A 25,750-nucleotide genomic window follows, 5' to 3' on the forward strand; every position below is an offset into this window, starting at 1 on the left:
CAGCAGCTAATTCAGTGACTCTCATAGTTGGCGATTTCGCCACATGAAGGCGAAAGAGATATAATAGAAGGTGAAACCCCCGGAAAGGTCAACAGGGCGGCAATGACCTATTCTCGAAAAGTTAGAATGTTTGCGAAAGTTATCAAATACCTGCTCACATGGAATGAAATGGACGTGGACTTTTTCATTTTCGACGTTTTATTTTGTTGAAAATGAGTTTCAGCGTGGCGTTTATTGCTATCAAAACAAAGAAATTGTCGTTCCGTCAGCAGACTAGGAGATTACCGTACAGTACTAATTGTAGCCTACCCGATCAAAATGTCTCCAAATATTACAAAGCTTTATGAAGATTATACTAAGCTCATTTATTACCTTGACGAAACACCACTTACTGTGATTAGCCTAGTCTACTTCGTAAGTTAAGTTTGGTATATAGGGCTAGCCTATTTGTAATAGCGTTTGTTTGTGGCTTTAGGCTAAGTATTTTTACATTTCCGAATAAGCGATGATAATGTAGCATATAGATCTCTGTAATGGGGCAGTAGCAGCGTGCATAATATCAGAACCACTAAGACTTTTTTACCATGAACGGATTTTTTTAATTTCATTAAAAGACTATGCAGCACTATACAAAACTAGCATTGATTGATTGATTGATTGAATCTTTATCCTCGGACTGGGAAAGCTTCTTGCAGAGCTTAATCCTGGCAGTTTTGCATACTTGTAGAGGCTTTGAATCACTGACGCAGGCCCGGTCACCGAGATTGACAGCTAGTGAAGTTTCCGATTGTTGAAGCCTTGTTGCCGGGGAACTATTCCATCCATTAGATGCCGCTGAATGGAGAGCAGTCCTTAACGTGCGTTGCTCAAGCGCACACCCCGAGAGTCGGTTGTAAAAACAAATATTTCAAAGTTAACCTAACTTTAATTTAAGTTACAATCAAACCACGTGGGCTATGTGATTTCACCCTCTTTAAAAATCTAGTTTTACCAATATCGTAGGGCCACAAAATACAGAGAAAGCGACCAAACCAAGGTGAAATTTGTCAGCATGTTCTGGGAAAACCCACTCCCGCGGTCTACCTTACTGTTTGGTTTTTAGATTTCAATTTTGCTTCGAGTTCATTTTTCACAATTTTTTGCCGTTGAGACTCTGATGTCTCTTGAAATATTTTCGTAGATCCACTATAAAAGCCATAGCTTAAGTGACTTAAAATTGACTCCTAGAGCTCAAAAAAAAATAACGCTGCAATAGAGGATTTTTTTTTAAGTTGACTGAAAGGTGTCATGCAGGCCTGTGTAATAGACTATCTTGCACGCCCATGAGTTGAGTTTTCTTCAAAATTGGGTTTGTAAACCAGGAAATATACCGGTTTAAATTCTTATTAAATAAAATCAAGCAAAATTCACTTGGCTTCCATCTTGTCTGAAAATGGAAACTACGTGCTCTATTGTTTCCTGGATTATCAACAAGTAAATGTTGAGTTCTTTTCTAGCGCATAGAATGCACGACATTGCAGTACAAATAACTTTCTGTTACATTTTCAAGTAATGCAACTTTAAGTCAGTTTAAGCCTACGAAGTTCAAGAGAAATTAAGAATTTTATTTGATATAAAGCTTGTAACTTGCGTTTATTTGCAATAATAGATCGCAATTTTTGTCAAGAAGATACCACTTTGTTGCAAACTAAAGTCAACATTTAATTTTTATCGTTCCTTGAATGACAATGAATAAAGTTCTTCTCCTTTTGTTATTGATTGCTGGTAAGTAAATATAAACTTAGTTTTTGTTTTCCAAAATTGTGATACCATTGGATTGGTAAAACTACTACTACTTGTTTGGAAAAACAAGCTTTTTCCTTTGTGACTTTGAAATGTTTATTTGAGGAAATTGCAGTGCGAGCAGACTTCTGTTTGGTTAGTTAGCTTTCTATTTATAAGAAAGTGTGACTTTATCCATTCGACTTTGACATCTGGTTTATATCTTGTTAAATCGATCAGAACGTTCAGATTTTAAAATAAAAAAATATTTTTTATGCAGCCTAGAAGTTTACAAATAAAAGAACTGACAAGCTGCAATTTTAACAAAAGATTGATCAAATGATTAATAAAGTAGGCCCGTAAGATATATAGGGATAGGCTATGATACAGGCTTGCACTTAGTTTAAGCTTTTAAGCTGCTTAAATTCTTTTAAATTAAATATGCCTCGCTATTGATATTCGAATAGTATCACAGGAGCATAGGCTACTCAGTACTCATGTATCGTTGTGGAATAAATATATCCGCATATATTAGCAATAATAAAATCAAATGTTAATTTAAATTATTCGTGAGAAACGTGTTGTCTCAAACAAATTGTCAAAGTTAACAATCAAACGCACAGCCACATCTCCGCCATTTCTTACACATCCATCTGGCTAATGCAGAGTGGCCGTAATTTTAGTAATTTAAAGTAACTGGAATTTACAGTAGGCTAATAGTAGATTTACATAGCATACTTTTATATCAATGTGTAACTTTATATCAGCAAAAGAAATGTTTTTACTTGTCGTGATTTATATGTCTTGTTTAGTTGTTGAGTCTATGCCAATCAAACAAAGAACAAACATTCATCATATTGCAAAGAGGCAAGCAGGAAGTGGCAGTGGACGTGGGAGTGGTGATGAGAACAATGGGGGCGAGAACGGGTCAGGCCCGTGCAATGGAACCGATGATGATGAAGACTGTGATCGAAGTGAGCTTTCAAGCTAGTTGGTTTCGCAATAATGTTCAATCGTACGAAGAACAAGAAAAGAGAAAACACGCCAAGCATGTGGAAGATGTTGAAAGTGTTTGCATCCCATATCTAATTGTGATTTTTGTGAAACTCTTCTATAAATGAGAGTCGGAGAAACTAACCTATTTTTTCAACGCTCGTTTCAGACCTTGCGATCCATAAGAAGCGAAATGAACAATTTAACAAATTCACTTGCATGCAACATACCGTACACTAACTTACAAGACATAGCCTACACCAGTATAAACAAGTATAGACACATTTAACATAAGGTTACACCGTACAAGATGTATTGTTTGTTTGTAGTGTTCATGAAACGATGGCAATGAGAAAGGATCCGATTTTATGAGCGACGAACTTAAATTGTTAGCGGAAATTTCGTAGCGTTTAATGAACCCAAAAAGAGCCTTTCTCATCAAGGCCTCAAATGTTATCATACTACTAGAGATTGGCGTCTATCACTTGGCTTCGATTGGCTTCTTCTACTTCTACTAGCTGGCTTCTACACATGAAGAGTCCAGGTGCAACAACGATCAAACTACCAAAACCAACTTTTCGAGTAAACTGAAAATTAAGTTTTGAGATTGATCGTTTTGTGGCTGAACCCTATCATTTTAAAGCCTTATTTTGAGAGATATTAATCGTTTTTCCGCAAAAACAAGGTGCTACATAAAACTTTTAATGGTAACACAACGGGAGATGGTAAAATCTAAAAATCACAAATAATGGAGTTTGATCGTTATCCACCTGGACTGTCTCTTCACATATGAATACAATACGATCGAAGTAGCCTAAGGTATTTTTGACCAGTTGAGAACACCTAGAAAATCTAGCTCTTAATTTATTTGCGGAGCAATAAAAGGAACGAACGTGTCTAGTAATATCACAATCATCATGCAAGTCACTTTTTAGATGCACACCTAAGTACTTGACTCGGTCAACAAAGTTAAGTTTGGAATTAAAAAAAGACAGTTTAGAGATTATATTAAGTTTGAGCCCTTTGATGGGAAAGTACATTGCTTGGGACTTGTCGCAATTAAAGACTATGTCATGTGATTGAGCATACTGTTCACATACTTTGAGGATACTTTTCATGCAACTAATACTTAGACAGAGACAACACAAGTCATCAGCAGACAATAAATGATTGTTGATTGAATTACCAATTAAACATTCGGCTTCAATTTTGTTCAGTGCCATCGATACATTAGAGAGATTGGTCAGAACTTGGTGTAACAGCAGTTTTTTTTAATATTGCAGAAAGGTAGTATTAGAAAAAGAAACAACATTTTTCGTGTATTCTTTTCGCTTTGTGTTTACCAGATTTTCAATCTTGTGCATTCACTATTACCTACACAGATGGGAGTCGGAAGAATCGACGAGGCCAACGACATATTGTAGTAGAGAGTCATTTTATTTCCCACGTCAAAACATAAAATGGTATAAGTAACAATTAATATGTGGTACAGTACGTGGGTTAGCCACTAAGTCAGCTTAAAAATAACGCCTAATTATTCACTGTATTTTGCATTGTTGGCTAGATACTGTATATTTATTACACAGATCCAGATGAAGGCTCCACGGGAAATAACAAGGAAGGTTCAACACCAGACGGCAGCGGTGAGTACACGTAGCCTATTTACTTAAATAACATGTTTAAACAATATATTGGCCAGATCTTAGTGTAACACAACAGCAGCTTTTTTAAAAGTATTAGAAAAAGAAGCAACCTTTTTTGTGTCTTTCACTTTGTGTTTACCATAACTTATTTTCAATCTTGTGCATTTAATTAGACTAATATTGTCGCTCACTCACAAGTAGGCTATTGGTATTGCAAAAAAGTTATCTTATTAATAATATAAGTTACTGCATTACCCATTTGCAAATGTGGAAAAATGCTGTTAAAAACGATGTAAATATGTTTGTCGTGGTTGTGCGAAATATATTAAAATCAGCTGAACTGCCGTCTTTTCCTCTTCTTGCTTTTTCTTTAATCGAAAGTTGTCTTTGCATGCGCAGTAGGCCTATGCTTTTTCCTGTTGAATCTATTCATTGTATCACCAGTGTTGTACGCGTCAATGAAATAAATTTACGGCGTCAGCGCGAATTGCTTAAAAACTTCACGGCGTAAAGTACTGCGTCAGCTCTTAAAGAAATTGACGGCGTCAGCGTCAGCGCTAATTTCTAGAGCTATTTTAGTCAGGGTCTCACAGAACAGAAGTATTTCAACCAAGTTTATGCTAACAATAGCTATAAATAAAGAGCAGGTATTTTGTTTTGAGACTGGATTGTAATTAGCTGCTTAGCGTATTAGGCCTAGCTATTTCCTTGTAGAAACACAAGCATTTCAAAACGTTTGTCTGACAATCTGCTGCGTTCGATAATGTTCTTTCCAAGTGAAAACATGTGTTCCACAGCAGCCTTGGATGGTATTGGTGCATTTCAAAAACAAGCCTTGAAAACGTTTACTCGGAAAGGTATCACTGTTTCAAGCGTGCTGTGATGGTGTTGCATATATAAATCTTTTAACGAGGTCCACTGCACCAGCATCGCTCTTTTCAGGGGAATAGAGCTCTTGAAATAAATTATCTTCAACTTCCGCGATGACATTCATTGATTTTTCGCTTTCTCTCTCTGATCCCTCTTTCTCGATACTGCTCACGATATGAGTGATAATCATTTGGCGAACTTCTTCCAATTGTATTCCAGAGAGCCATTCCAACCAACCTTAAAGCCGGTAATTTGGATGAGTCGCCCTGGCCAGACTACATTGTGGAACTCTTATTGTGAAACGAGATTTTCTATGAAAACAAAAAAATGACGCATAGCGCATGACGCTTAAAATCGGCAAAATAGTTGACGGCGCTATCACTTCCGTCAACTAAAAAATAAATTGACGACGCCAGCCTCAGCGTCAACGTACAACAATGATCTTCACCCACTATGTTGCAATCGGACCATCTTAATGAGGACCAGTGATGGCCAGCGCAGTCGGCCAACGTACAACTCTGATCTTCACCCACTATGTTGCAATCGGACTATCTTAATGAGGACCAGTGATGGGCAGCGCAGTCGGCCCTGCCGCTTAAAAAACTGTGTTCCGTAAGGATCATGCCTTTCACCCCCACTGTTTAACATCTATATCACCATTCTGACCAGTACTGGCATGTGGTAGTAAAAGCCCTCACAGACGACATCGCCCAAAGTCCAGACTATCTCAGGTTGTGGAGAAATTGAGTCTGGCAAATAGGCCTACCATCACACCTTTTCATCTGTGCAACATAGAATCCATGCGCCAATTGTTGATTTTTCTCAATGGAAACTCCCTACCACACAACACAACCCATGCCCCATTTACCTACGAGTGAAACTCGATCGGCAATTGACCCATAAGCAACACGCTGAAGCCCTCCATGTTAAGCTATCAACACGCAAAAACTTGCTGAGATGCTTAGCTGGAACATCCTGGGGTGCTAGTTCCTCCACACTCCGTTTCAGTTTTCAGTTTCATGTCTTATTAATTCTAACCAAAATACAATATCTCTTTCCATAATATAACAAGGATCTGGAAAAGGTAGAAGTGACAAAACTGGAATGTTAAAGCGTGCTGGAGACAGAAATGATTTAACCTACATAACACAATACGGCACGGTTGTGGACTTGTGGTTCGGATATGGCACGGTTGCAATACCTTGTTGTAACCTAATTTACGCTAAACTGAATTATTTTGTCATCGATTTCACGGATTTCTCTCCTACGTTGAATACTGTATATTTGGTTTGTGTTTATTTGCCATTGAAACTTTGTAGATATCTTTCAGCAGAAAGCGTTCACTGATGCAATTTCAGTTTCATGCGCAAAATTTACGCACTTCCTGTTGACGTTTCTGCACTTGTCCCGTCAAGGCGAGGCAACTTTCCCACAATTATTTCAAACTTTCTGTTTTATTCACTCTTTTTATCTTGCATTTTTAGTTTGGTATTTGTTTTTTTGTAACGTTTTTCATTTATTTTACCGATTGAGGAGGTAACACCGGCGGTCATTCAAGCACCACTTAGCGGCCATGGCCGCAGACTGCGTTAAGGCTTGACAGTAGGTTTCATCATTACAACATAGCACGATCCCGTTCTTTGTATACCGGACACTTGTAGGCTATCATTACTCAATACATAGTGACCTGATAGATTAGCATTGTCGCTATATCTTATCTTAAAACTTGAAAAAACTGGCGTTTTAGTAAACAAAAGTGCCCTTTTTTCGTAATCTTGTCCCACCCAGTCAAAAATCGTTCCGGCGCCCCTGACTGTATATTTATTATACAGATCCAGATGAAGGCTCCACGGGAAATAACAAGGAAGGTTCAACATCAAACGGCAACGGTGAGTATAATTTAATTTTTAAACAATATATTGGCCAGATCTTAGTGTAACAGCAGCTTTTTTAAAAGTATTTGACAAAGAAGCAACCTTTTTTGTGTCTTTCACTTTGTGTTTACCATGTGTTCAATCTTGTAAATTTAATTAGGCTTATATTGTCGCTCACTCACAAGTAGGCTATCGATATCGCAAAAAAGTTATCTTATTAATAGTATACTGCATTACCCATTTGCAAATGTGGAAAAAATGCTGTTAAAAAACGGTGTAGCCTAAATATAATTGTCGTGGTTGTGTGAAATATATTAAAATCAGCTGGACAGCCGTCTTTTCCTCTTCTTGCCTTTTCTTTAATCGAGAGTTGTCTTTGCATGCGCAGTATGCTTTTTCCTGTTGAATCTATTCATTGTATCTTTACCCACTATGTTGCAATCGGACCTTCTTTCTGAGGACCAGTGATGGGCAGTGCAGTCGGCCCCGCCGCTTAAAAAACTGTGTTCCGTAAGGATCATGCCTTTCACCCCTACTGTTTAACATCTTACATCTATATCAGTGACTGTAGGCTATCAGTGACCAAAAACTACGTCACGTCAGTACTATGCTGATGACCTGGCACTACTCCATTCTGACCAGTACTGGCATGTGGTAGAAAAAGCCTTCACAGACGACATCGCCCCAAGTCCAGACTATCTCAGGTTGTGGAGAAATTGAGCCTGGCAAATATTGTCACACCTTTTCACCTGTGCAACATAGAATCCACGCGCAAATTGTTGATTTTCTCAATGGAAACTCCTGTTCCCGACAATTTTCACCAAATCAAACGTCATATAAAAACCGTTCAAGTCTACTGAATATTACGTCATGGAAATTCCTAAAGCATGTGCCAAAATTGCACCAGCGTTCATAAGAATTGTGTCAAACCTGTTTGGGCCTGGTTGGGCCTGTTTAAACAGGAAATATTACATCAGCTTTAAACACCTGTTGGAATGACTTCATAATTGTCTTTCATTATTGCGTCACAGTACTGCATACGTGAATTTGAGATATTGCTATCTATTCTGGTCATTCGTAAAATGATTGTTTGAAAGTTGGCCGCACATTTAACTGTTGGCTTAGTGCTTGCTAGCTGGACAAAGGTTCCGTCTTTTATTTTTTATGGTCACAGCGGTAAACCATAATTTCTTCGCTGATGGCAAAGTCATATTTTCAGTCTGAAAGTCAATGTCACGAATCAAAGGTGAAAGCATCTCATTATCCAAATTTGACAAGACAATCATAGACTCCTTGTTAGCACTCCACTTAACAAGTTTAAACCCACGGCTATCAAACAAAGCAATTGATTCATGAGTGATTTGCTGAGCTTCCTCTAAGCTATCAGCCGAAAATATAAAATCATCCATGTACATATTATTTGCAATATTGCAGAGAGTCAATTCACCAGCACTGCTGGGATTCTGCTCGATCATTTTCTTTATAGCCAAGCAAGCGATATACGGGCTACTCTTTATTCCCCAAGGGTGTACACAAAAACGAAATGGTACCATCCTACCATTTTCAAGGTCATCATCTTCAAACCACAATATACGAAACAAATCCCTTTGCGACTCCGGTAACTTTATTTGAAAGAAGCATTTAGTCACATCAGCCATGAGACCAAATCTACCAAGCCGAAATCTAGCCAAGACATCTACCAGAGGGTTTAACAAGTCAGGACCCGAAAACATTACATCATTAACACAAGTTCCTCGAAATTCAGACTTGCCATCGTAAACAATACGCTTTTTTAATTGTGACGTCACAAAGTATGGTAAATACCATTCAAATCCCTTGACATTTCCTGCTTCACCCGCACGCTCAATATAGCCATTAGATTTAAGATCTTTCATGGTGTCAGTAAGGAAATCACGAAGTTCAGGTTGTTTTAAAGCCTTCTTCCTTAAAGCAGCAGCTCTATCTGACGCCAACACAAAATTGTTAGGTAGATCAATATCTTCCTTCAACGGAACAGGTATCTCAAATCGACCATCTTTCAACTCAATATTCGGTTCGACAAGTTCTCTAGCCAAATTATCATTGCGAGACAATTCACAGGTTTCATTTTGCAAAGTCAAATCCTGAATGACTTTATTCAGGTCTGCTATTTCCATATCACAAGACTGAATTTTACGCTGAAAGCCAGAGATGACATCCGACTCTGAAGACGTCTGCACTCTGCACACTTTAGCAACGCTTTCAACTAAGGGTGACTTACCACCACAAGCCAACCAACCGAGAGGAGTGAGTAAAGCATGCGGTTCACTGCGATTTTCACCAACACGTTCTTCTTTTGTCCACATCAAATAAGCGTTGTCATTGCCAATCAGTACATCTACAGTACTACAATCATTCAAATGAAACATATTCACGTCATGGAAATGACGGAAACCACTTAAATCTTGTTTATGGGGTAAAGTTTTAACATCGTCAGCCCAAGCTGGGTTAACCACCGAGGTTATATCACAAAACAGTTCATCAGTCTCTAACGACTGGATGTTGAGTTTAACAAGGTCAGCACAAGTAGGTTTCTGACCAGCCAGAGTATCTATTTTAAACGACGCTTTATCATACGGTTTAAGACCAAGTTCGCACACCAAGTCACTTGAAACAAAGGTCAACTGCGAACCAGGATCATGCTGACAATACACCAACTTCGATTTGCCAGTCATTGGATTCAAAACACGAGCAGCAGTAACGCGGTTAAAGGCTGCTTTAACATTTCCAATCTTAACATTACGCACAGGAACTCTGGCACCAGCCTCATCTTTACCGACCAAATCCAGAGAATCACGTGACGTCACATAAAAATCATGCAGAAGAAAATAGTGTTTCCTATCGTTGGTAGGTCCGCACTTACGACAGTTATTTGCATGATTACAGTCTCTAACCATATGCTGGCGCAAACAATTCAAGCATTTGCCAGCTTTCACAATGACATCTCTCCGACCTTTAGGTGTCAAGCGCAAAAATTCTTTACAATTAGACAAAAAATGATATTCAACTTGACCACGTGACGAACAACAAAAACATGCCGGTATGTCACTACGTCTGGCCACACCGCCGCGCGGTGTGCCAACAGCAGTCGAGTACTGCGAACTCCCTGAAATCACATTATCATGGGGTTTTACCGACGTCTGCCTAACCGGACATGAAGGCAATTTTCCTTTGCCAAACTTTTTAAAATGCTGCGACTCACCAGAATCGCCCATTAGCATAATGCTAAAATCAGTCGACTTGCGCGTTTCCTCCCGTACTACAAAATCAAACAAACTCTGAAAGGTAGGTTCCTCAGTGCTACCATACTGATCACCTAAAAAGTCAAGATAACGCTGCTTAGCGTCAAACGGGAGTCGCTTAGCCAAATCCAAAACAAAACGTCCTTCTAATTTATCACGCTGACCATAAGCTTTCGCGTAAAGCAAACACTGCGACAATTCATCTTTAAACTCTTTCAAATCACTGGAAGAGATAGAAGTCAATTTGCTACCATAGCGATACTTTCTAATTTCTGGTTCTGCGAAAAGACCTCCACGAACTCCAAAACGTTGGGACAAGCGAGCTAATGACATTTCTATCCTGTCTTCCTCTGACAAGCCAGGAGTGTCAGAAACCAAATTAGCAATCGTTTGTGCAGCTGTTCTAACACAAGCTGCTTGCAACAAAGTCAAACGAGTTCCCTTAAAGGGCGAAGCTGCCATCAAGGCCATAACACGATTTTTAAAGAAGACAAATGGCATATTATTACCATCGTAACCAATCAAGGCCGCCTTATCGAAGAACGTCCTACTATTTTGGTATTCAAAAAAGCAATCCTGCTGTTGAGAACTCGATTTAGCGGGAGAAGACAAGCTATATCCCTTAATGGGCTGAGTGGGCTCAGTCACATGCACAGCCCGATCACGATCCTCACACACGTTAAAATCAGGAGACGCGATACGCCTCTCACAACCACCCAAATTACGTGTAGCTGGGCGATCAAAAACTAGCGGCGCTGAAAACTGTGAAGGGGGCAAAGCATTACTGCTAATGGCGGCCCCGTGACCTGTACGCTCTGGGGGAGGAGTTCGGTTGTAATTTGCAGACCTTGGCTCTACAGCCTTCGGAAGACCCTTAGCCGCGGCCCCGAGACCTCCTGAAACAGCTGGAAAACATGTGGATTGTACAGGTCCACTTACGGATTAAACAGGCGTCTGGAAAAGGTTAGGTAAATTAAACTGTGATTGATGTTCACTTCTGGAATGCCTAGAAGAGCCCTTCCTAGAGCTACGCCGGGAGCCCAACTCAGAACGATATTCAGCTAAAACTACCTCTTTACGTTGTTCGGCCCTCAACTGAGCGTCTTTGAGTGCGAACTCAGCAGCTCTAGCTTCGGCTCTCGCGGCGGCCTCAGCAGCTCTCGCTTCGGCCTCAGCTCTCGCGGCAGCCTCTGCTCGTGCGGCCTCAGCAGCTCTCGCGTCGGCCTCAGCTCTCGCGGCAGCCTCAGCTCGTATGGCTTCAGCTCTTGCGATGGCCTCAGCAGCTCTTGCTTCGGCCTCAGCTTGGATCTGGAGCTCCTCTCGTCTTAACTGTAGGTTAATTTGTGCAACTATCCGTGACGAGCTCTCAGACATCCTAGTGCTTACATTTGAGGCGCTATCCTCAGGATGTATGTCAGCATCCAACATATCTGAGAACTCACTTTCTTTTTGTTCGAAGTTATTTTTTAACGAGTTAAATTCGGGATCTACCCTATCACGAAGTTCTGCCAAGATTGCAGAGTTAACAATTTTACTCAAAAGAGCATGGAAATGCCGTAATTCCTCTTCTAAAGTAGATAACTTAGATCTAAAAATTAACAGTTCCTGTTTATCACTCAAAGAACCTAGGGCTACAGAAAGTTTCCCAATTTGAGTCAAAATATCCCGTCTAAGATGCCGGGCCTCTCGAACTGACTTAGCCTCATCGTTAATGGGTCCCTCCCCAGAATGGCCTGCCCGACCGCAAAGAACATCATCAGGCTTAAACTCAGTCGAGTCGACGGCGGTCGAGTCCCTGTCACCACCGAGTGTAGACATATTAAATGTTAGGGCTAAATTTAACAATTAAAAAAATTAAGTTACACAAACACACAAATTTACAGTAGTTATAAAAAACTTAACTGCAAAGACCGTAAAAATACAAAAAAAAATTTAAATGCACGATACCGTAGCTGTACGAGTATGTGAAGTCCAAACGTCCACAAAACTTGCTTGGATTCTTCCACTTGAATCTTCAAGCACAGATGGATTGCCTTTAATCTTCTTTCTTGCCAATGAATGTCAAAGTTATTTTTTCTTCTGTACCAAACTGAGAAGAAATGTCTTTACTTTTTAGCTTAAAGTTCTTCAGTTGCCTACCAACCAACAACTTCGTCTTTTATTTTTTTTATGGTCACAGCGGTAAACCATAATTTCTTCGTGGGAAAATTGTAACTTAAAGTTCCCGGATCCTTTCGTCTGCATATAATGACCGAAGAAACACACACTTGAACTTCTTTTCAAAAAGTGTATTTCTGTAAAAATTAGCCCACGGCTACCGAAAACGAGGGGGTGCAACGCGTACACCACTGAAAACTGTCACTACAGAACAGATTACTTGGATAAAAGACGGAACCTTTGTCCAGCTAGCAAGCACTAAGCCAACAGTTAAATGTGCGGCCAACTTTCAAACAATCATTTTACGAATGACCAGAATAGATATCAATATCTCAAATTCACGTATGCAGTACTGTGACGCAATAATGAAAGACAATTATGAAGTCATTCCAACAGGTGTTTAAAGCTGATGTAATATTTCCTGTTTAAACAGGCCCAACCAGGCCCAAACAGGTTTGACACAATTCTTATGAACGCTGGTGCAATTTTGGCACATGCTTTAGGAATTTCCATGACGTAATATTCAGTAGACTTGAACGGTTTTTATATGACGTTTGATTTGGTGAAAATTGTCGGGAACAACTCCCTACCACACAACACAACCCATGCCCCATTTACCTACGAGTGAAACTCGATCGGCAATTGACCCATAAGCAACACGCTGAAGCCCTCCATGTTAAGCTATCAACACGCAAAAACTTGCTGAGATGCTTAGCTGGAACATCCTGGGGTGCTAGTTCCTCCACACTCCGTTTCAGTTTTCAGTTTCATGTTTTATTCATTCTAACCAAAACACAATATCCCTTTTCATAATAGAACAAGGATCTGGAAAAGGTAGAAGCGACAAAACTGGAATGTTAGAGCGTGCTCGAAACCCAAATGATTTAGCATACTTAACACAATACGGCACGGTTGCAATAACTTGTTGTAGCCTAATTTACGCTAAACTGAATTATTCTGTCATCAATCTAACGGATTTTTCTTCTACGTTAAATATATTTGATTTGTGTTTATTTGCCATTGATAGCCTAGTAAAAGAAACTTTGTAGATATCTTTCAGCAGAAAGTGTTCACTGATGCAATTTCAGTTTTATGCGCAAATTTTCCTGTTGACGTTTCCGCTCTTATCCCGTCAAGGCGAGGCAACTTTCCCACAAATATTTCAACCTTTTTGTTTTATTCACTCTTTTCTCCTTGCGTGTTTAGTTTGTTTTTTTGCAACGTTTTTCATTTATTTCACCTTTTTTAAACCTATTCTTCGGTATTATCAGTGGATAGTAACGATATATTAAAAATGAAATTTACCTACTTGTCTCTGTTACGGAACCGTAAGCTGCTTCCAAATTTGGGAGGTGGTGATCATTGAGTTGTTTACAATTATGAGAAAATGTAAAATACCTTGATCGATCAAAAAACTTCAGTTGTTAGTTTTTTCTGCAAACACAGCTGTTCCTGGTTGTCATATGAAAGATTTCACTATAATGTGTCAAAGTTTCATGTAATATATGCAACTATAGGGCTAAAGCAAGATAAAAATAGTTCATTAGGGAAATGTATCATGACTAACTCTAAAGGATTTAGAAAACTATCAAACTAAGACAAAGTATTGAAATGTTGTTTCGGTTTTGATTTGGTTGATTTTTTTTGTTTTGGTCGACATGATAAAAGTTAAAAGTTAGGTGCATTAGGCGTAGGCCTAGTGGCCAAAAAAGTTAAGTCGGAAAATTAACGAAAAATACACAGAATATAATATACTTGTTTTTTACGTGAAACAAAAATACGGTATTTTTTCCACAGAAATAATACACTGGTATATCAATAAAGGTCTGTTTGCATGTCCATGTTGTATAACATTTGTTATAAAAAATTAGCGCTGTAATTTTTGTAAAGTCTGAATCTATTTTAAATTTAACCCCGTAGTGTCCAAGAAAAAAACAATTAAATTTTCAGCATTTTCTTTAAATGGTGTAGCAGGCTACAACGAACACAGAATATTTAAAAGTACAACTTGTTCCAAATTTGCGACATTGGATTATATAAAGAGTCAATCGAAAGTATTTATTTCAGTTTCATTGTCTTCACATAGGTTCATTCCACTCTCCCATCGTAATGTAGCCTACTTTCCAAAAATTGTTGTTGCATATTTGCAATTAGGCCGCTATGGGCTCTGCTACGGGGTATCAAAGTATCTTTTCAAGGCATCAATAACTTGACGTGTGGTTCAGGTGAAGTTCCTGAAGGTTCTACAAATATGGAAAATGGCGGTAATTTAGTTGTTTAACACTTTGTAATTTAAACAAAATCTAACATATCATAATCGACAAGAAAGTTTTAGATGCTATTTTTTTTCTGTAAACGCAGTTGAACTTAATAGGCCTATACGAAGGGTCTAAGTAACTATGTGGCGTGATGTAAGCAGCAATCAGGCCAAAAGTGTGGTAAAATTATTAATAAATGTTAGCTAACTTTCTGTGGAAAATGCTAATGTAACGACAAATGTTCTGGACAAAAACTGTTCTACTGTTTACCAGGCGTTTGTAGCTTTTATAGCACCCTATATAACTTAGCTTTTATTACTAGGCCTACAGTATTTTCAGATCATTTTTTGAAAAGTTAACTAAAAAAAACGTATAATGATTGCATGGGTAGCCACTTTAACAAGTCGAAATTCTGCCACTGAAATTGATTAGGATGAAACCGCCAACCAATCACAAGCTACGGTTTAAGTGACGTAAAAAATGACGAAAAGAAGATCATAGAAAGCAAATTAAGTGATGGATTTTTTGTCAGCTGGTTGGCTTAGGGGTTAGGGTTAGGGCTAGAAAGTAGTCATTTCATTGACGCGGGTTCGATTCCCACTACTGCTATTGCTCTTTTTCTTCTGTAATTAGCAAATAAAGTTAAAAACAAGCATTAACTCTCTGGATGAGTGCGAGAAGGATCACAATTGGACGGTAGCCTCTTATAACATGTTGTGATTGGTTGGCGGTTGCATTCTAATCAATTTCAGTGGCAGAATTTCGACTTGTTAAAGTGGCTACCGATTGCATGATTTCGAAAAATCGGTGCTGCCCGACACGATTTTCTTATTTTCAAGCATTTCCTGTTTTTGTCCAGGTTCCAACACGGACTGCAATGAAGATGATGAAGATTGTCAAACTGAATTGTCAGGTTAGAAAACAACAAATTCTCATTTCATCATTTTCGTAATTCTTACGAAATGCAAGTTATGCTCATTTGTCAGACTAACAACGAGAATAGCCTAAATCTGAAACTGAAAATTCCAATAAATTAAAAACTGAATTCTGTGATAATGTTATAGTGAATTTCATCACTTTGTTGCGACGAGGATTTAAGTCAAAAATGGAACAGAGAATAAACTTTTACGTAACTGGCAAAACAGTTCAATATTTTAACTTTATTTGCTTAATTTCTTTAATATCACTTATCAGATCATTTTTTCAAACAATATAAGACCTTAACCTTCTTTAAGAGATTAAAATTATCGTATTTTAGTTAAAACAGCTCTTTTTTAAAAAGCATGGTCATATAGTCTTCAGCCGGGCAGTATTCGCTTGACAGACCCACAGCCAATTCAAGGGGCTAATCAGTCCTTGTAGCAAATATTGTATAACACGGTTTGTCATGCAGGAAACGGGAACGGGGACAACCAATCTGGAAGTGGAGGTAAATGCTCACCGAAAATAAAAACGAATTAAAAAAAAATGTGATAGGCTACCAGTGCTCTTCAACCGGTGTGCACGGTGCACCCTAGGGTGCACCAAAATATGCATGGGGTGCACCAGCACGAAAAGGTATACACGGGTGCATCACAAACTTGTCACACTAAACAGATACTTTTTACAAAAACTTTCTGTGAGCAAAAATGAACCATTAATATTTGACTTTCAGGATATTAGAAAAAAGATGTAGGCCTAGGTTTCAAGTCATTTTGCAGCAACTGAAGGACTATATCAGCGGTCGGCAACCTGCGGCTCTTTTATCTCTGCGCTCTAGCTCACGTGATACTTTTTTGGTACTAGTTCGTGTCACAATTAAACCATTGTGGTGCAATAATCAAAAACCGAATAGTTGCGACAAGGAGACGCAACACTTTACCTTTGTAGCTACGGTTTGCTTTGCAGCTAGTAATGGTAATTTGTAGATAGTCAGTAGCCTATAGCTAAATATTGTAGCTAAATATTTAATTTCAGCATTACTTGAATAGATTTGTATTGATTAATCATAAATAATAGCTAAATGCAAGAAGAGAATAACTCGAACAAAAGGCTTTCCTGTAAGCGTTAGGTTTTTGCTGTAAGCAGTCAATTTTATGGTGCGGCTCAGAGGAGGTTTTTGCTGTAAGCCGTCAATTAGATGGTGCGGCTCAGAGCAGGTTTTAGTTTGATGGAGACGAGACCAAATGGCTCTTTCAATGCTAAAGGTTGCCGACCCGTGGACTATATTGACTGTGTATTTATAGACCGCAATGCTACTACAATCCCCTGTACTTTTTTAAATGTTGATGTCTAATTTGATTTTTGTTTTTTAGGTATAATATTATTATTTAGTTAACTATTTTGTCTGTGATGTCTTTATTCAAACATTTTACGAAAACTTCAACTTCTGTATCAACGAGCGAGGGTAGTGTCTTTCAGCAAAACGAAGGCAGTGCAAGGCATGAAAATAGCCAAAGCTGTGCAACGGAAACTGAAACTCCTCTGACGTCTATTGCTTGCAAAGGCGGGAGAAATGTGAAACGCAAAAGTCAAACAGTGTCCATGCCAAAACGAAGAAGATGGAATGAGGATTATGTGAAGTACGGTTTCCATCTTTCAACAGATGATAAACACAATCAGTATCCATCGGCTAGTTGTCTGTTTTGTGCAGTCAAGTATGCCAACTGCAATCTTGTTCCTTCCAAACTCGAGCTGCATCTTCAAAAACAACATCCTGAACACCAGTACAAGTCCAAGGAGTTTTTTGAGTCACAGTTATCATCAATTCGTAAGCAACAAAGATCCTTTGAATTGCAAATGATAGGCAAACAGAGTAAAGACATTGTGTTAGCTTCGTTCAAGATGGCTCATGTTGTTCTTAAAAGCAAACGTCCTTATACAGAGCTAGAATCAGTAGTATTACCATGTCTTAAAGTAGCAGCAGATTTGATTCATGGTGGTAAAGAAGCAGTTGATAGAGTTTCAAAAATTTCTCTGTCTGATACCACAGTTTATCGCCGATGTCAAAGTATATCAACAGACTTGGAGGATCAGTTGATACAAAAGTTGAAGGAAGCGCCTTCGTTTGCCATCCAGTTAGACGAAACAACTGATATATCTTCAGAAGCTCAACTCATTGTGTTTTGTAGATTTGCTGATATTTCACATAAAACAATTACAGAGCATTACTTATTCTGTAAACCGTTGGGAGTGAATGCAACCGCCAATTCTATTTTTGAGAAATTGGATGATTATATGAAGGAGAAAGGACTCAGTTGGGAAAAATGTAAATCAGTTGCCACTGATGGTGCAGCTGCAATGACAGGATCCATCAACGGTGTCGTAACAAAAATAAAAGAACTTTCTCCTGAATGCGTTGGTGTTCATTGCATCTTACATCGTGAAGCTCTTGTCGCAAAGAAAATGAAAAGAGGAGGTAAAGAAAAAAATATTGGCGAAATTGATGCCGGTACCACTTTTGCAGAGGTAATTCAGGAAGTTGTTGGTATTGTTAACTATATTCGAAGCCGCGCAAAAAAACGCAGGATGTTCACTAAGTTGTGTGCACAAATGGACGCGTCATTCACAGAATTGCTCTTGCATACGGAGGTACGGTGGCTCTCCAGAGGCAAAGTTCTTAGCCGTATCTTTCTGCTTAGAGAAGAATTGGGAGTTTTTTTAACAGAGGAACATAACCAACAAGCTAGCAAATTTCGTGACAATTTTTGGTTGGCAAAAGTTGCGTATATGGCTTCCATTTTTGAACACCTCAATAAACTTAATCTGAATTTGCAGGGGAAGAAAGGGGATATTTTTGAAAGCATGTCCAAAGTCAATGCTATAAAGAAGAAACTTCCACTGTGGCAGAACCGAGTTGCATCATACAATTTCTCTGATTTTCCGCTTTACCACGACTTCATGGAAGAACATGGAAGCAATTGTCAAGAGCAACTGTTGCCACTTATTCATGCCCATCTTAATTTGTTGCAAGAAAACTTTGAGAAATATTTCAATGCTGAACAGAATGCCACACTTAATGCCAGTTCTTGGATATTACAACCTTTCATTTATGACGGGCCTACTACAGAAATTGAAGATTTGATTGATCTCCAATCGGATTTTGGTATGAAAGTATTATTTAAAGAGACACCATACACTGACTTTTGGGTGCACCTGTTAAATGTGCCAGAATACAGAAGAATAGCAGAAAGGGCAATTTCCGTACTTATTCAAATGCCAACAACGTATTTATGCGAAAGCGGCTTTTCTTGTTTGTGTGAAATCAAATCTCGAAAGAGAAATTCAATCACACACATTGATCCATTGATGAGGGGAGCAATTGAAAAAGATATCATACCTCGGTTTGAGTTGTTAGTTAATAATGTGCAACAACAAAACAGTCATTAAATAATGATTTTTTATATCGCTTTTACCTCAGTTTACCTTTTAAGTAAACAGGGTGCATGAGTTCGTCACAACAACTTTAAGGGTTCACTAAACCAAAAAAGGTTGAAGAGCACTGGGCTACGCTATGTTGAACGAAGAGTTACAATTATTGTTTACGTTGGGATATAGTTTACAGCTGTAGTTTTTAAACTTTTTTCCTCGCGACGCCTTTGGATAAGTTTGCTGGACTTGCAACGCACCCAGCAATAGGAATTCAGTAAGTTTGATTTATTTACTTGTGTCTCCAGCATTCATTTGTCTCCCGGCAAAGGGAATTAGAATTGTGCTGCATGACTGCTAAGTTACAATCAACTGCTACAGCTCGTAATAATGAGTTTGTGTGCACATTTCGGGAGACCATAATATCTTTAAGCATTTTATTACGCAATTGAGTTCAGAAAGAAAACGGAAGCATTGTGTGACACCCTTGGAAAATTGAAACGACGCTTCAGGGCGTCGCGATAGTTTGAGAACCTCTGGCTTACAGTTACATCACTTTGTAGGTTATGTTCAACACAAACAGAAAAACTTAGCAAATTTTACAGACAATGACAGTACAAGCTTTTTGTTGATACATTATGGTTATGATATCAATATACGGTAGTTATTACTTTCTAAAACCTCTACAGCCTGTTTTACCCTAAAAGGGAGATCATCAGAAGGTCCTAAAAAATATGCAAAAACAATAAATCGGCATAATACCTGAAAGGATATTGAACATTGTAACCTTAATTTAATCTGCAAAAAAACTCAGAATTACAAAGGACTATCTTCATCGGGTGCCACGAAAGCCTCGATTAAGACGTCCAAGTGGAGGCTAACCAGATTTAATAACATTTGTGACGTCATAGAGAAGCAAATCGGCAGAAATCAAGCTCAAAGGGGACCTGAAATGAAAAATGAAAATTTTTTTGGTGATTCTCTGGTGTTTAAGCATTATCTTTTTCAAAAAATTTTTTTGATATACCGTACTTTTTTGTTTGGCAAATATAACGAAAAGAAAATCAGCCACTGGATGGCGCTATGTGCCTTATGACGTATTTGGTTGTGCACTCAGTTGGCAGCTTCATACATTAACACTGGAAGCGTCCTCGCTGTGGAGGGACCCTGTGTGGCTACTTTTCTGGGTGTGCTGGTCCTTGGTGCCTGGCAACATGGAGCAGAGCAAAGTGGTGGCGAGGGAAGAGGGTCTGTCTGTGTGCCTATACTGCAGGTAGACAATAACTTCGTGACTACTTGCTCAGTTTCCAAAACTTCCACAAGGGTGGAAAGTTTAGGTTCTGCAGGGTTAGGTGGTTCAGGATCTGGGATTGGTGTAGATATCAATTGTTGATCCACTGCCTGATGAAGCTGCAAAAAAAATAATTGGCTTGAACTAAATGATTTATATGAAACAAAACTATGGTATGTGTTTATAGTTACGGTACCTACCCTGCCAATGTTTTACTGACCTGTTTTAAAGCTTTGTTCATTTCCCTCTTTGTTATTCGATCCGAACGCCCACTCTTACTCAGAGATTTGAACCCAGGTCGATCAAGTTTTGTGGGCACTGCAGTAACAGTGGCTTTCACATACCTCGAAAAATCAAAGACAGAGGGGACAGCTTCAGGGATGAGCAAATGTTTAGATGTGGTGCCCTGTAGCTCTGCCCGTAGGTCACGCTGGTAATCGCTGGCCAGAAAATGGTCGCTGCACACACGGCAGTGCTTGTTGACTGGTGGGTTTTTGAGTTTCATCGCAGAGATCCATTTCTTAAGCTTGTCTTGATTATTCAGAGGTAAACGATGAAAGTGTACCCCTTTCACGTTTCTTTCGTTACTACAACCGGGAGCCATACAAAAAACCATCTCAACGCGTAAAACTCAAGTATAAAATTGTTCTCTGTATAATATGTAGCCCAATTGTTTATACCTTAACCATAGATATCTTACTTCTATGGTTTAACCTAGTGGTTCTGAACTGTTTTGCACAACCAAATACGTCATCAAAGATTTTGACCAATCAGAATCCTTTAAATCAATATCCCTTTTATTAGATTTTTGAGCTAATGACAAACTTAAAAAAAAATTTATTGTTACAAATCGCTTTTTCTCATAAAGATCTATGAATACAAAAGCTATATATTTTCGTTGCAGTGCACCTTTAATATCTCCAATCTGAGACTTGAAAGGGTTAATCAACCAGCATTTTGGGTTGGATGTAAAATTGGGTTTATAGTCATTTAGCGTAATAAACGCTGGGTTGCTTAATATCTTTTCAACCCGATCATCACTCTTTTACGCCTTAGCAATCTTTTTAGCCTCAGTATTGATCGTGTCGCTTATAACAGAATTCACCTTTTTGCATTTGGCCGATATATTATCAGTACCGTAAGTAATTTATTGCAATCCTGGGGATTAACTTTGTATTAGTTAGTGGCTTTATCTGCTTCTGCTCAGATAGATTGTATAAGTAAGCAAGAAGAAACAATAACTTAAACTGGATCTCAAACCTCAATCGTCTTAGTCTTAGGCTACCCTACTGTGTCTGACCATAGAAAGAGCTCAACACCTGCTCTCCTGGGCCACATCGAAAGGGGCTTTTACCTGAGCATGGGCAGGGGCGCCGGAACGACTTTTGACTGGGGGGGGGCAGGATTATGAAAATAAGGGCACTTTTATTGCTGAAAGGCCGTTTTTTTTAGTTTTAAGATAAAATACAGCTATACCTTTGACTGGGGGGGGGGGGCAGAATTATGAAAAAGGGCACTTTTATTGCTGAATAGCATTTTTTTTTAAGTTATACTGTAGCTATCTAGCTATCATCTATCAGATCATTATCGAGTAATGATACCGTTATGCAAAGAACAATGGCACGGAAGGGCATCAAACTATGTTATATTGATGTAACATAGGCCTACTGTGATACAGAATTTTGTGTCGTGAATATTCTTTTATGGCAAAAATGAAAGATTATAATTAGGCTAAAATAGAATAGCAAAAGTTGTTATATTGCAAAATGTGCAGTAGTTTACATGACCTTAAAAGGGTACCACTGCCCCTCCTGCCCTCCCATCCACAGAAAGTTTGAGGGCAGGGGGGACATCCGCCCCCATGCCCCCTCGCTTCCGGCGCCCCTGAGGATGGGTTTCTTTTATGTCCAGTTTTCTTTCTCCATCCTATTATTATTATTATTATTATCCACATCAATATTGGAACTGGCAAATTCAATCCACAACACTTTTCATTTGGCTGTCATTCATTACTACATGTGTGCTTCTCTCTGTTTTTGTTTTATTTTTTTCTATTTGTTTTTTGGGTTTTTGTGGCCGTGCTAACTACTGATAACTTATATACCGTAGCCTACTACATGATTTTCCATTCAAGCACGCTTTAAACCTTTCAAGGTTTTTCCGTCTTTTCCCGTTCATTAACGTGCTGGTAGGTCTATATCGATTTTTGTTGTTACTATCTTTTTCGTCCCGGACGCGTTAATGACAAAAAATAAAATGACTGATTGATTGACCTGGACTCAATTAATGTAACCATCCGTGATGCATCACGCCTGAATCAATGAAAAAACACAGACTCGGTGTTATCCTGGTTCAAGGCAAGACTATTCCATGTAAGAGTCAATGCTTCTTTTTGAAATGCAAAAAATAGGGTAGGCAATTTAACGTATCAGAGAACAACTAATGTTTGTCCTAACGTTTGTCACTTTACTTTTTATAATGTATGACCCATTACCTTCATAATTTGCAAATTGTCACTATGACTGCTCGCAGACTAATTTCGCAGACTAATTTGTTTCTTAGCAACCACATAACATTTTTAGTCATTTTCTGAAGTGAACTGCTGTAAATTTTCTACGTATGCGGCGTAGACTTTTTGTTTACGCTAACGCTTGCGGCCACATTTTTTTGGATAGTTTGCGCTTGAGGCTACGCCGTAAAGTTTTCGCGGTTTTTTAGCGCATAGCGTCAACGTATACTTTTTAATGTCTTTTTTTCGCTACAACACGCCAATAACTTCCAGCGCTGCAGTTGAAAGAATGTTTTCAATGGGAAAAGACATATTGGAACCAAAACACAGCAAAATGTCAGATGAACACTTTCAGATGCTTGTGTTTCTTCGTGGAAATTCAAAATAAAACTTGTTTGTTTCGAGTGGTTTATACGTGTGAATATTTGGCACCTAGCAAACAAAATTAGTTTACGCTAGTGTATGCGCTGACGCTGACGCCGCCAACTTTTTTTACAAGTTAGCCTACGTTGACGCATACAGCGTATGGTTTTTCGAACATTTGCGTTTACGCTGACGGCATGAATATTTTTTGTATGCGCGTACATCACTGAATAATACAAACAATTTTCCATGCTAGGAAATTGGTGCTTTTTGATAGTGGTGATAGCCTACTTGGGCTAAAAAAGATGGATTGTTTGATGTTACTATGGGCTCATTTGATGGTGCAGAAGTTTGTGACTTGGTTGGTTTGTTTCTTTTGAATGAACTTTCTTGCTATTGTTGACAGAAAGATGCTTGGGTTGTATCGTGATGATGGTCTGGCTATTTTGCGTAATTTGATTCGCCCAAAACTTGATCGTTTGCGAAAAAATGTTATTCAATCATGCAAACAACATGGCTTAAGTATTAATGTGGAAACTGGCCTAATTGCAACTAATTTGCTTGATGTGACTTTGAATTTACTATCTGGTGAATTCTGGCCTTACCAAAAACCCAACAGTGACGCAATTTATATCCATGCCCAGTCCAATCACCCACCTAACATCAAGAAACGAATCCTGGCAATGATTGCAAAAGGATTATTCACCACATCATTTGGCCAGAATGAATTTGATAAGAACGCATCTGTTTATGATGATGCTCTTTTGAAAAGTGGTTTTACAGAGAAGGTTTTCTACAATCCTGCTAATAACTTGCGGATATCTAGAAAAAGGTGCCGGAAAACTTGATGATTTAATCCTCCTTTCAGCTTACAGGTTGATAGCAACATGAGTAAGGAATTTTTCAGACTCATTTCCATCCACTCTCCTCCCCATCATAGACTGCATAAGATATTCAAGCATTAAACTACCGGTAAGCTATAGTTGTAGCCTACTCCAAATGTTGCAAGCATCATATCCACACACAATTAATCAATATTGCAGGCTACAATTGAACCATCTTAGCCTGGTTGCAATTGTAGGGTGAAATCAAATTTCTTGTTGAATGGGAAATTGCAGTTTGCAGAAGGCGTTATTTGCAAAACCACCATTGATAGCCGGCCCTAATAAGGTTCTAAATTACCGTTGGTTGTTGCAAAACGACTTTAAAAAAATGTTCCTCTGTGGCTCTAACCACAAATGTTCCTTCATGGATAGGTCTAAACGAAATGGCATAGAACTATCTAAGGCGGTTTGGGACCTTAAGGATAAGGGTGTTGATCCTAAAATATCATGGTCCAACCACAGCTATGCTAGGTCTTGCAGTGGGGTGGCCGTAATAAATGTGGCCTTTGTCTTGCTGAAAAGCTAGCCATTCTAAAAGCTGATTGTAGCCACCTTTTGAACAAGCGTATAGTCCCTGTTATTCTGAGTTTTTTTTTTTCAAATTCAATTAAGGTTATAATGTTTAATATATTTTCAGGTAGCACCGATTTATTGTTTTTGCACATTTTTTAGGACCTTTTGATAATCCCCCTTTTAGGGTGAAACAGGCTGTAGACGTTTTAAAAGTAATAGGCCTAACTAGCCTATATTTAATATATTATAATTGTTCTGCTTGGCATTGAGCACTTTTGTAGTATTTAATGTTTATGGAACGATATAGGCTAGTTATCAATGATACATTATGGTTGGAATTTAGTGTAAATTTAACTAATAATTTTATAAAAATAATGAAAAGTTCTATGCTTAAAAAGTGTTGTATCCATCGCAGATTTATTTTTTTTCTCTGAGCCTTACACCAACAAAAATACAGTGTCAGCCGAGCATATTATTACCCTGTGCCTACCCTTTGCTGAGTGCCAAGTCCGAAGAAGATTCATTACCACTTTTAAAAAGTTTTTGGTACAACAACCATACATAGCCATAAGACTGACATCTGCAAAGTCTTTGTGTGAAACAAGTTTCCCACAGGTGAAACCTAAAAAGTCGAAATATTTTCTGCTGATGTATCGGAAGCCAACTGACAAATCTTAATTCACAATAATATCGGCTTAACTTATAACATAAAGTTGACGCTAAATCACTGAAATATTACAGATGGAAGTGGAAGCAGGAAGTGAAGAAAAGGTCTTTAGCATTTCCACAGCATAGAGTCTTTAGCTCACCAATACAACTCAAATGCATTTTAATTTACCAAGTTTTTAATATTTGTATGAACGCATTTGACCTCATACCGGATATCACATAGGCCTATTGAAGTTACAGTGCATGTATTGAATATTGTTTTTCTTGCTTTCTTTATGAGCCTTACAATTACTTCCGATTACTTCACAACAAAGCAATAAACCCTTCAGTTTCAGCA

The 25,750-nt window shown here is 38.5% G+C and overlaps 1 protein-coding gene across 3 annotated transcripts; it reads left to right on the forward strand.

Annotated features, from left to right (window-relative positions):
- The first annotated feature begins 1,549 nt into the window (after window positions 1-1,549).
- On the forward strand, window positions 1,550-25,750 carry LOC145785849 (uncharacterized). 3 transcript variants are annotated; one of them, XM_082597558.1, is made up of 8 exons: window positions 1,550-1,764; window positions 2,574-2,735; window positions 4,341-4,397; window positions 7,100-7,156; window positions 14,805-14,843; window positions 15,697-15,750; window positions 16,231-16,266; window positions 25,486-25,750. In XM_082597558.1, the coding sequence occupies exons 1-8, from the start codon at window positions 1,722-1,724 to the stop codon at window positions 25,506-25,508; spliced, it is 471 nt and encodes a 156-aa protein (XP_082453684.1). In that variant the 5' UTR covers window positions 1,550-1,721; the 3' UTR covers window positions 25,509-25,750. The 3 variants fall into 3 exon arrangements, with proteins under 3 accessions (XP_082453684.1, XP_082453685.1, XP_082453686.1); XM_082597559.1 differs by lacking the exon at window positions 14,805-14,843; XM_082597560.1 differs by lacking the exon at window positions 7,100-7,156.

The sequence above is a fragment of the Aplidium turbinatum genome, chromosome 16, assembly GCF_918807975.1.
Source record: "Aplidium turbinatum chromosome 16, kaAplTurb1.1, whole genome shotgun sequence".
Classification (NCBI taxonomy): Eukaryota; Metazoa; Chordata; class Ascidiacea; order Aplousobranchia; family Polyclinidae; genus Aplidium; species Aplidium turbinatum.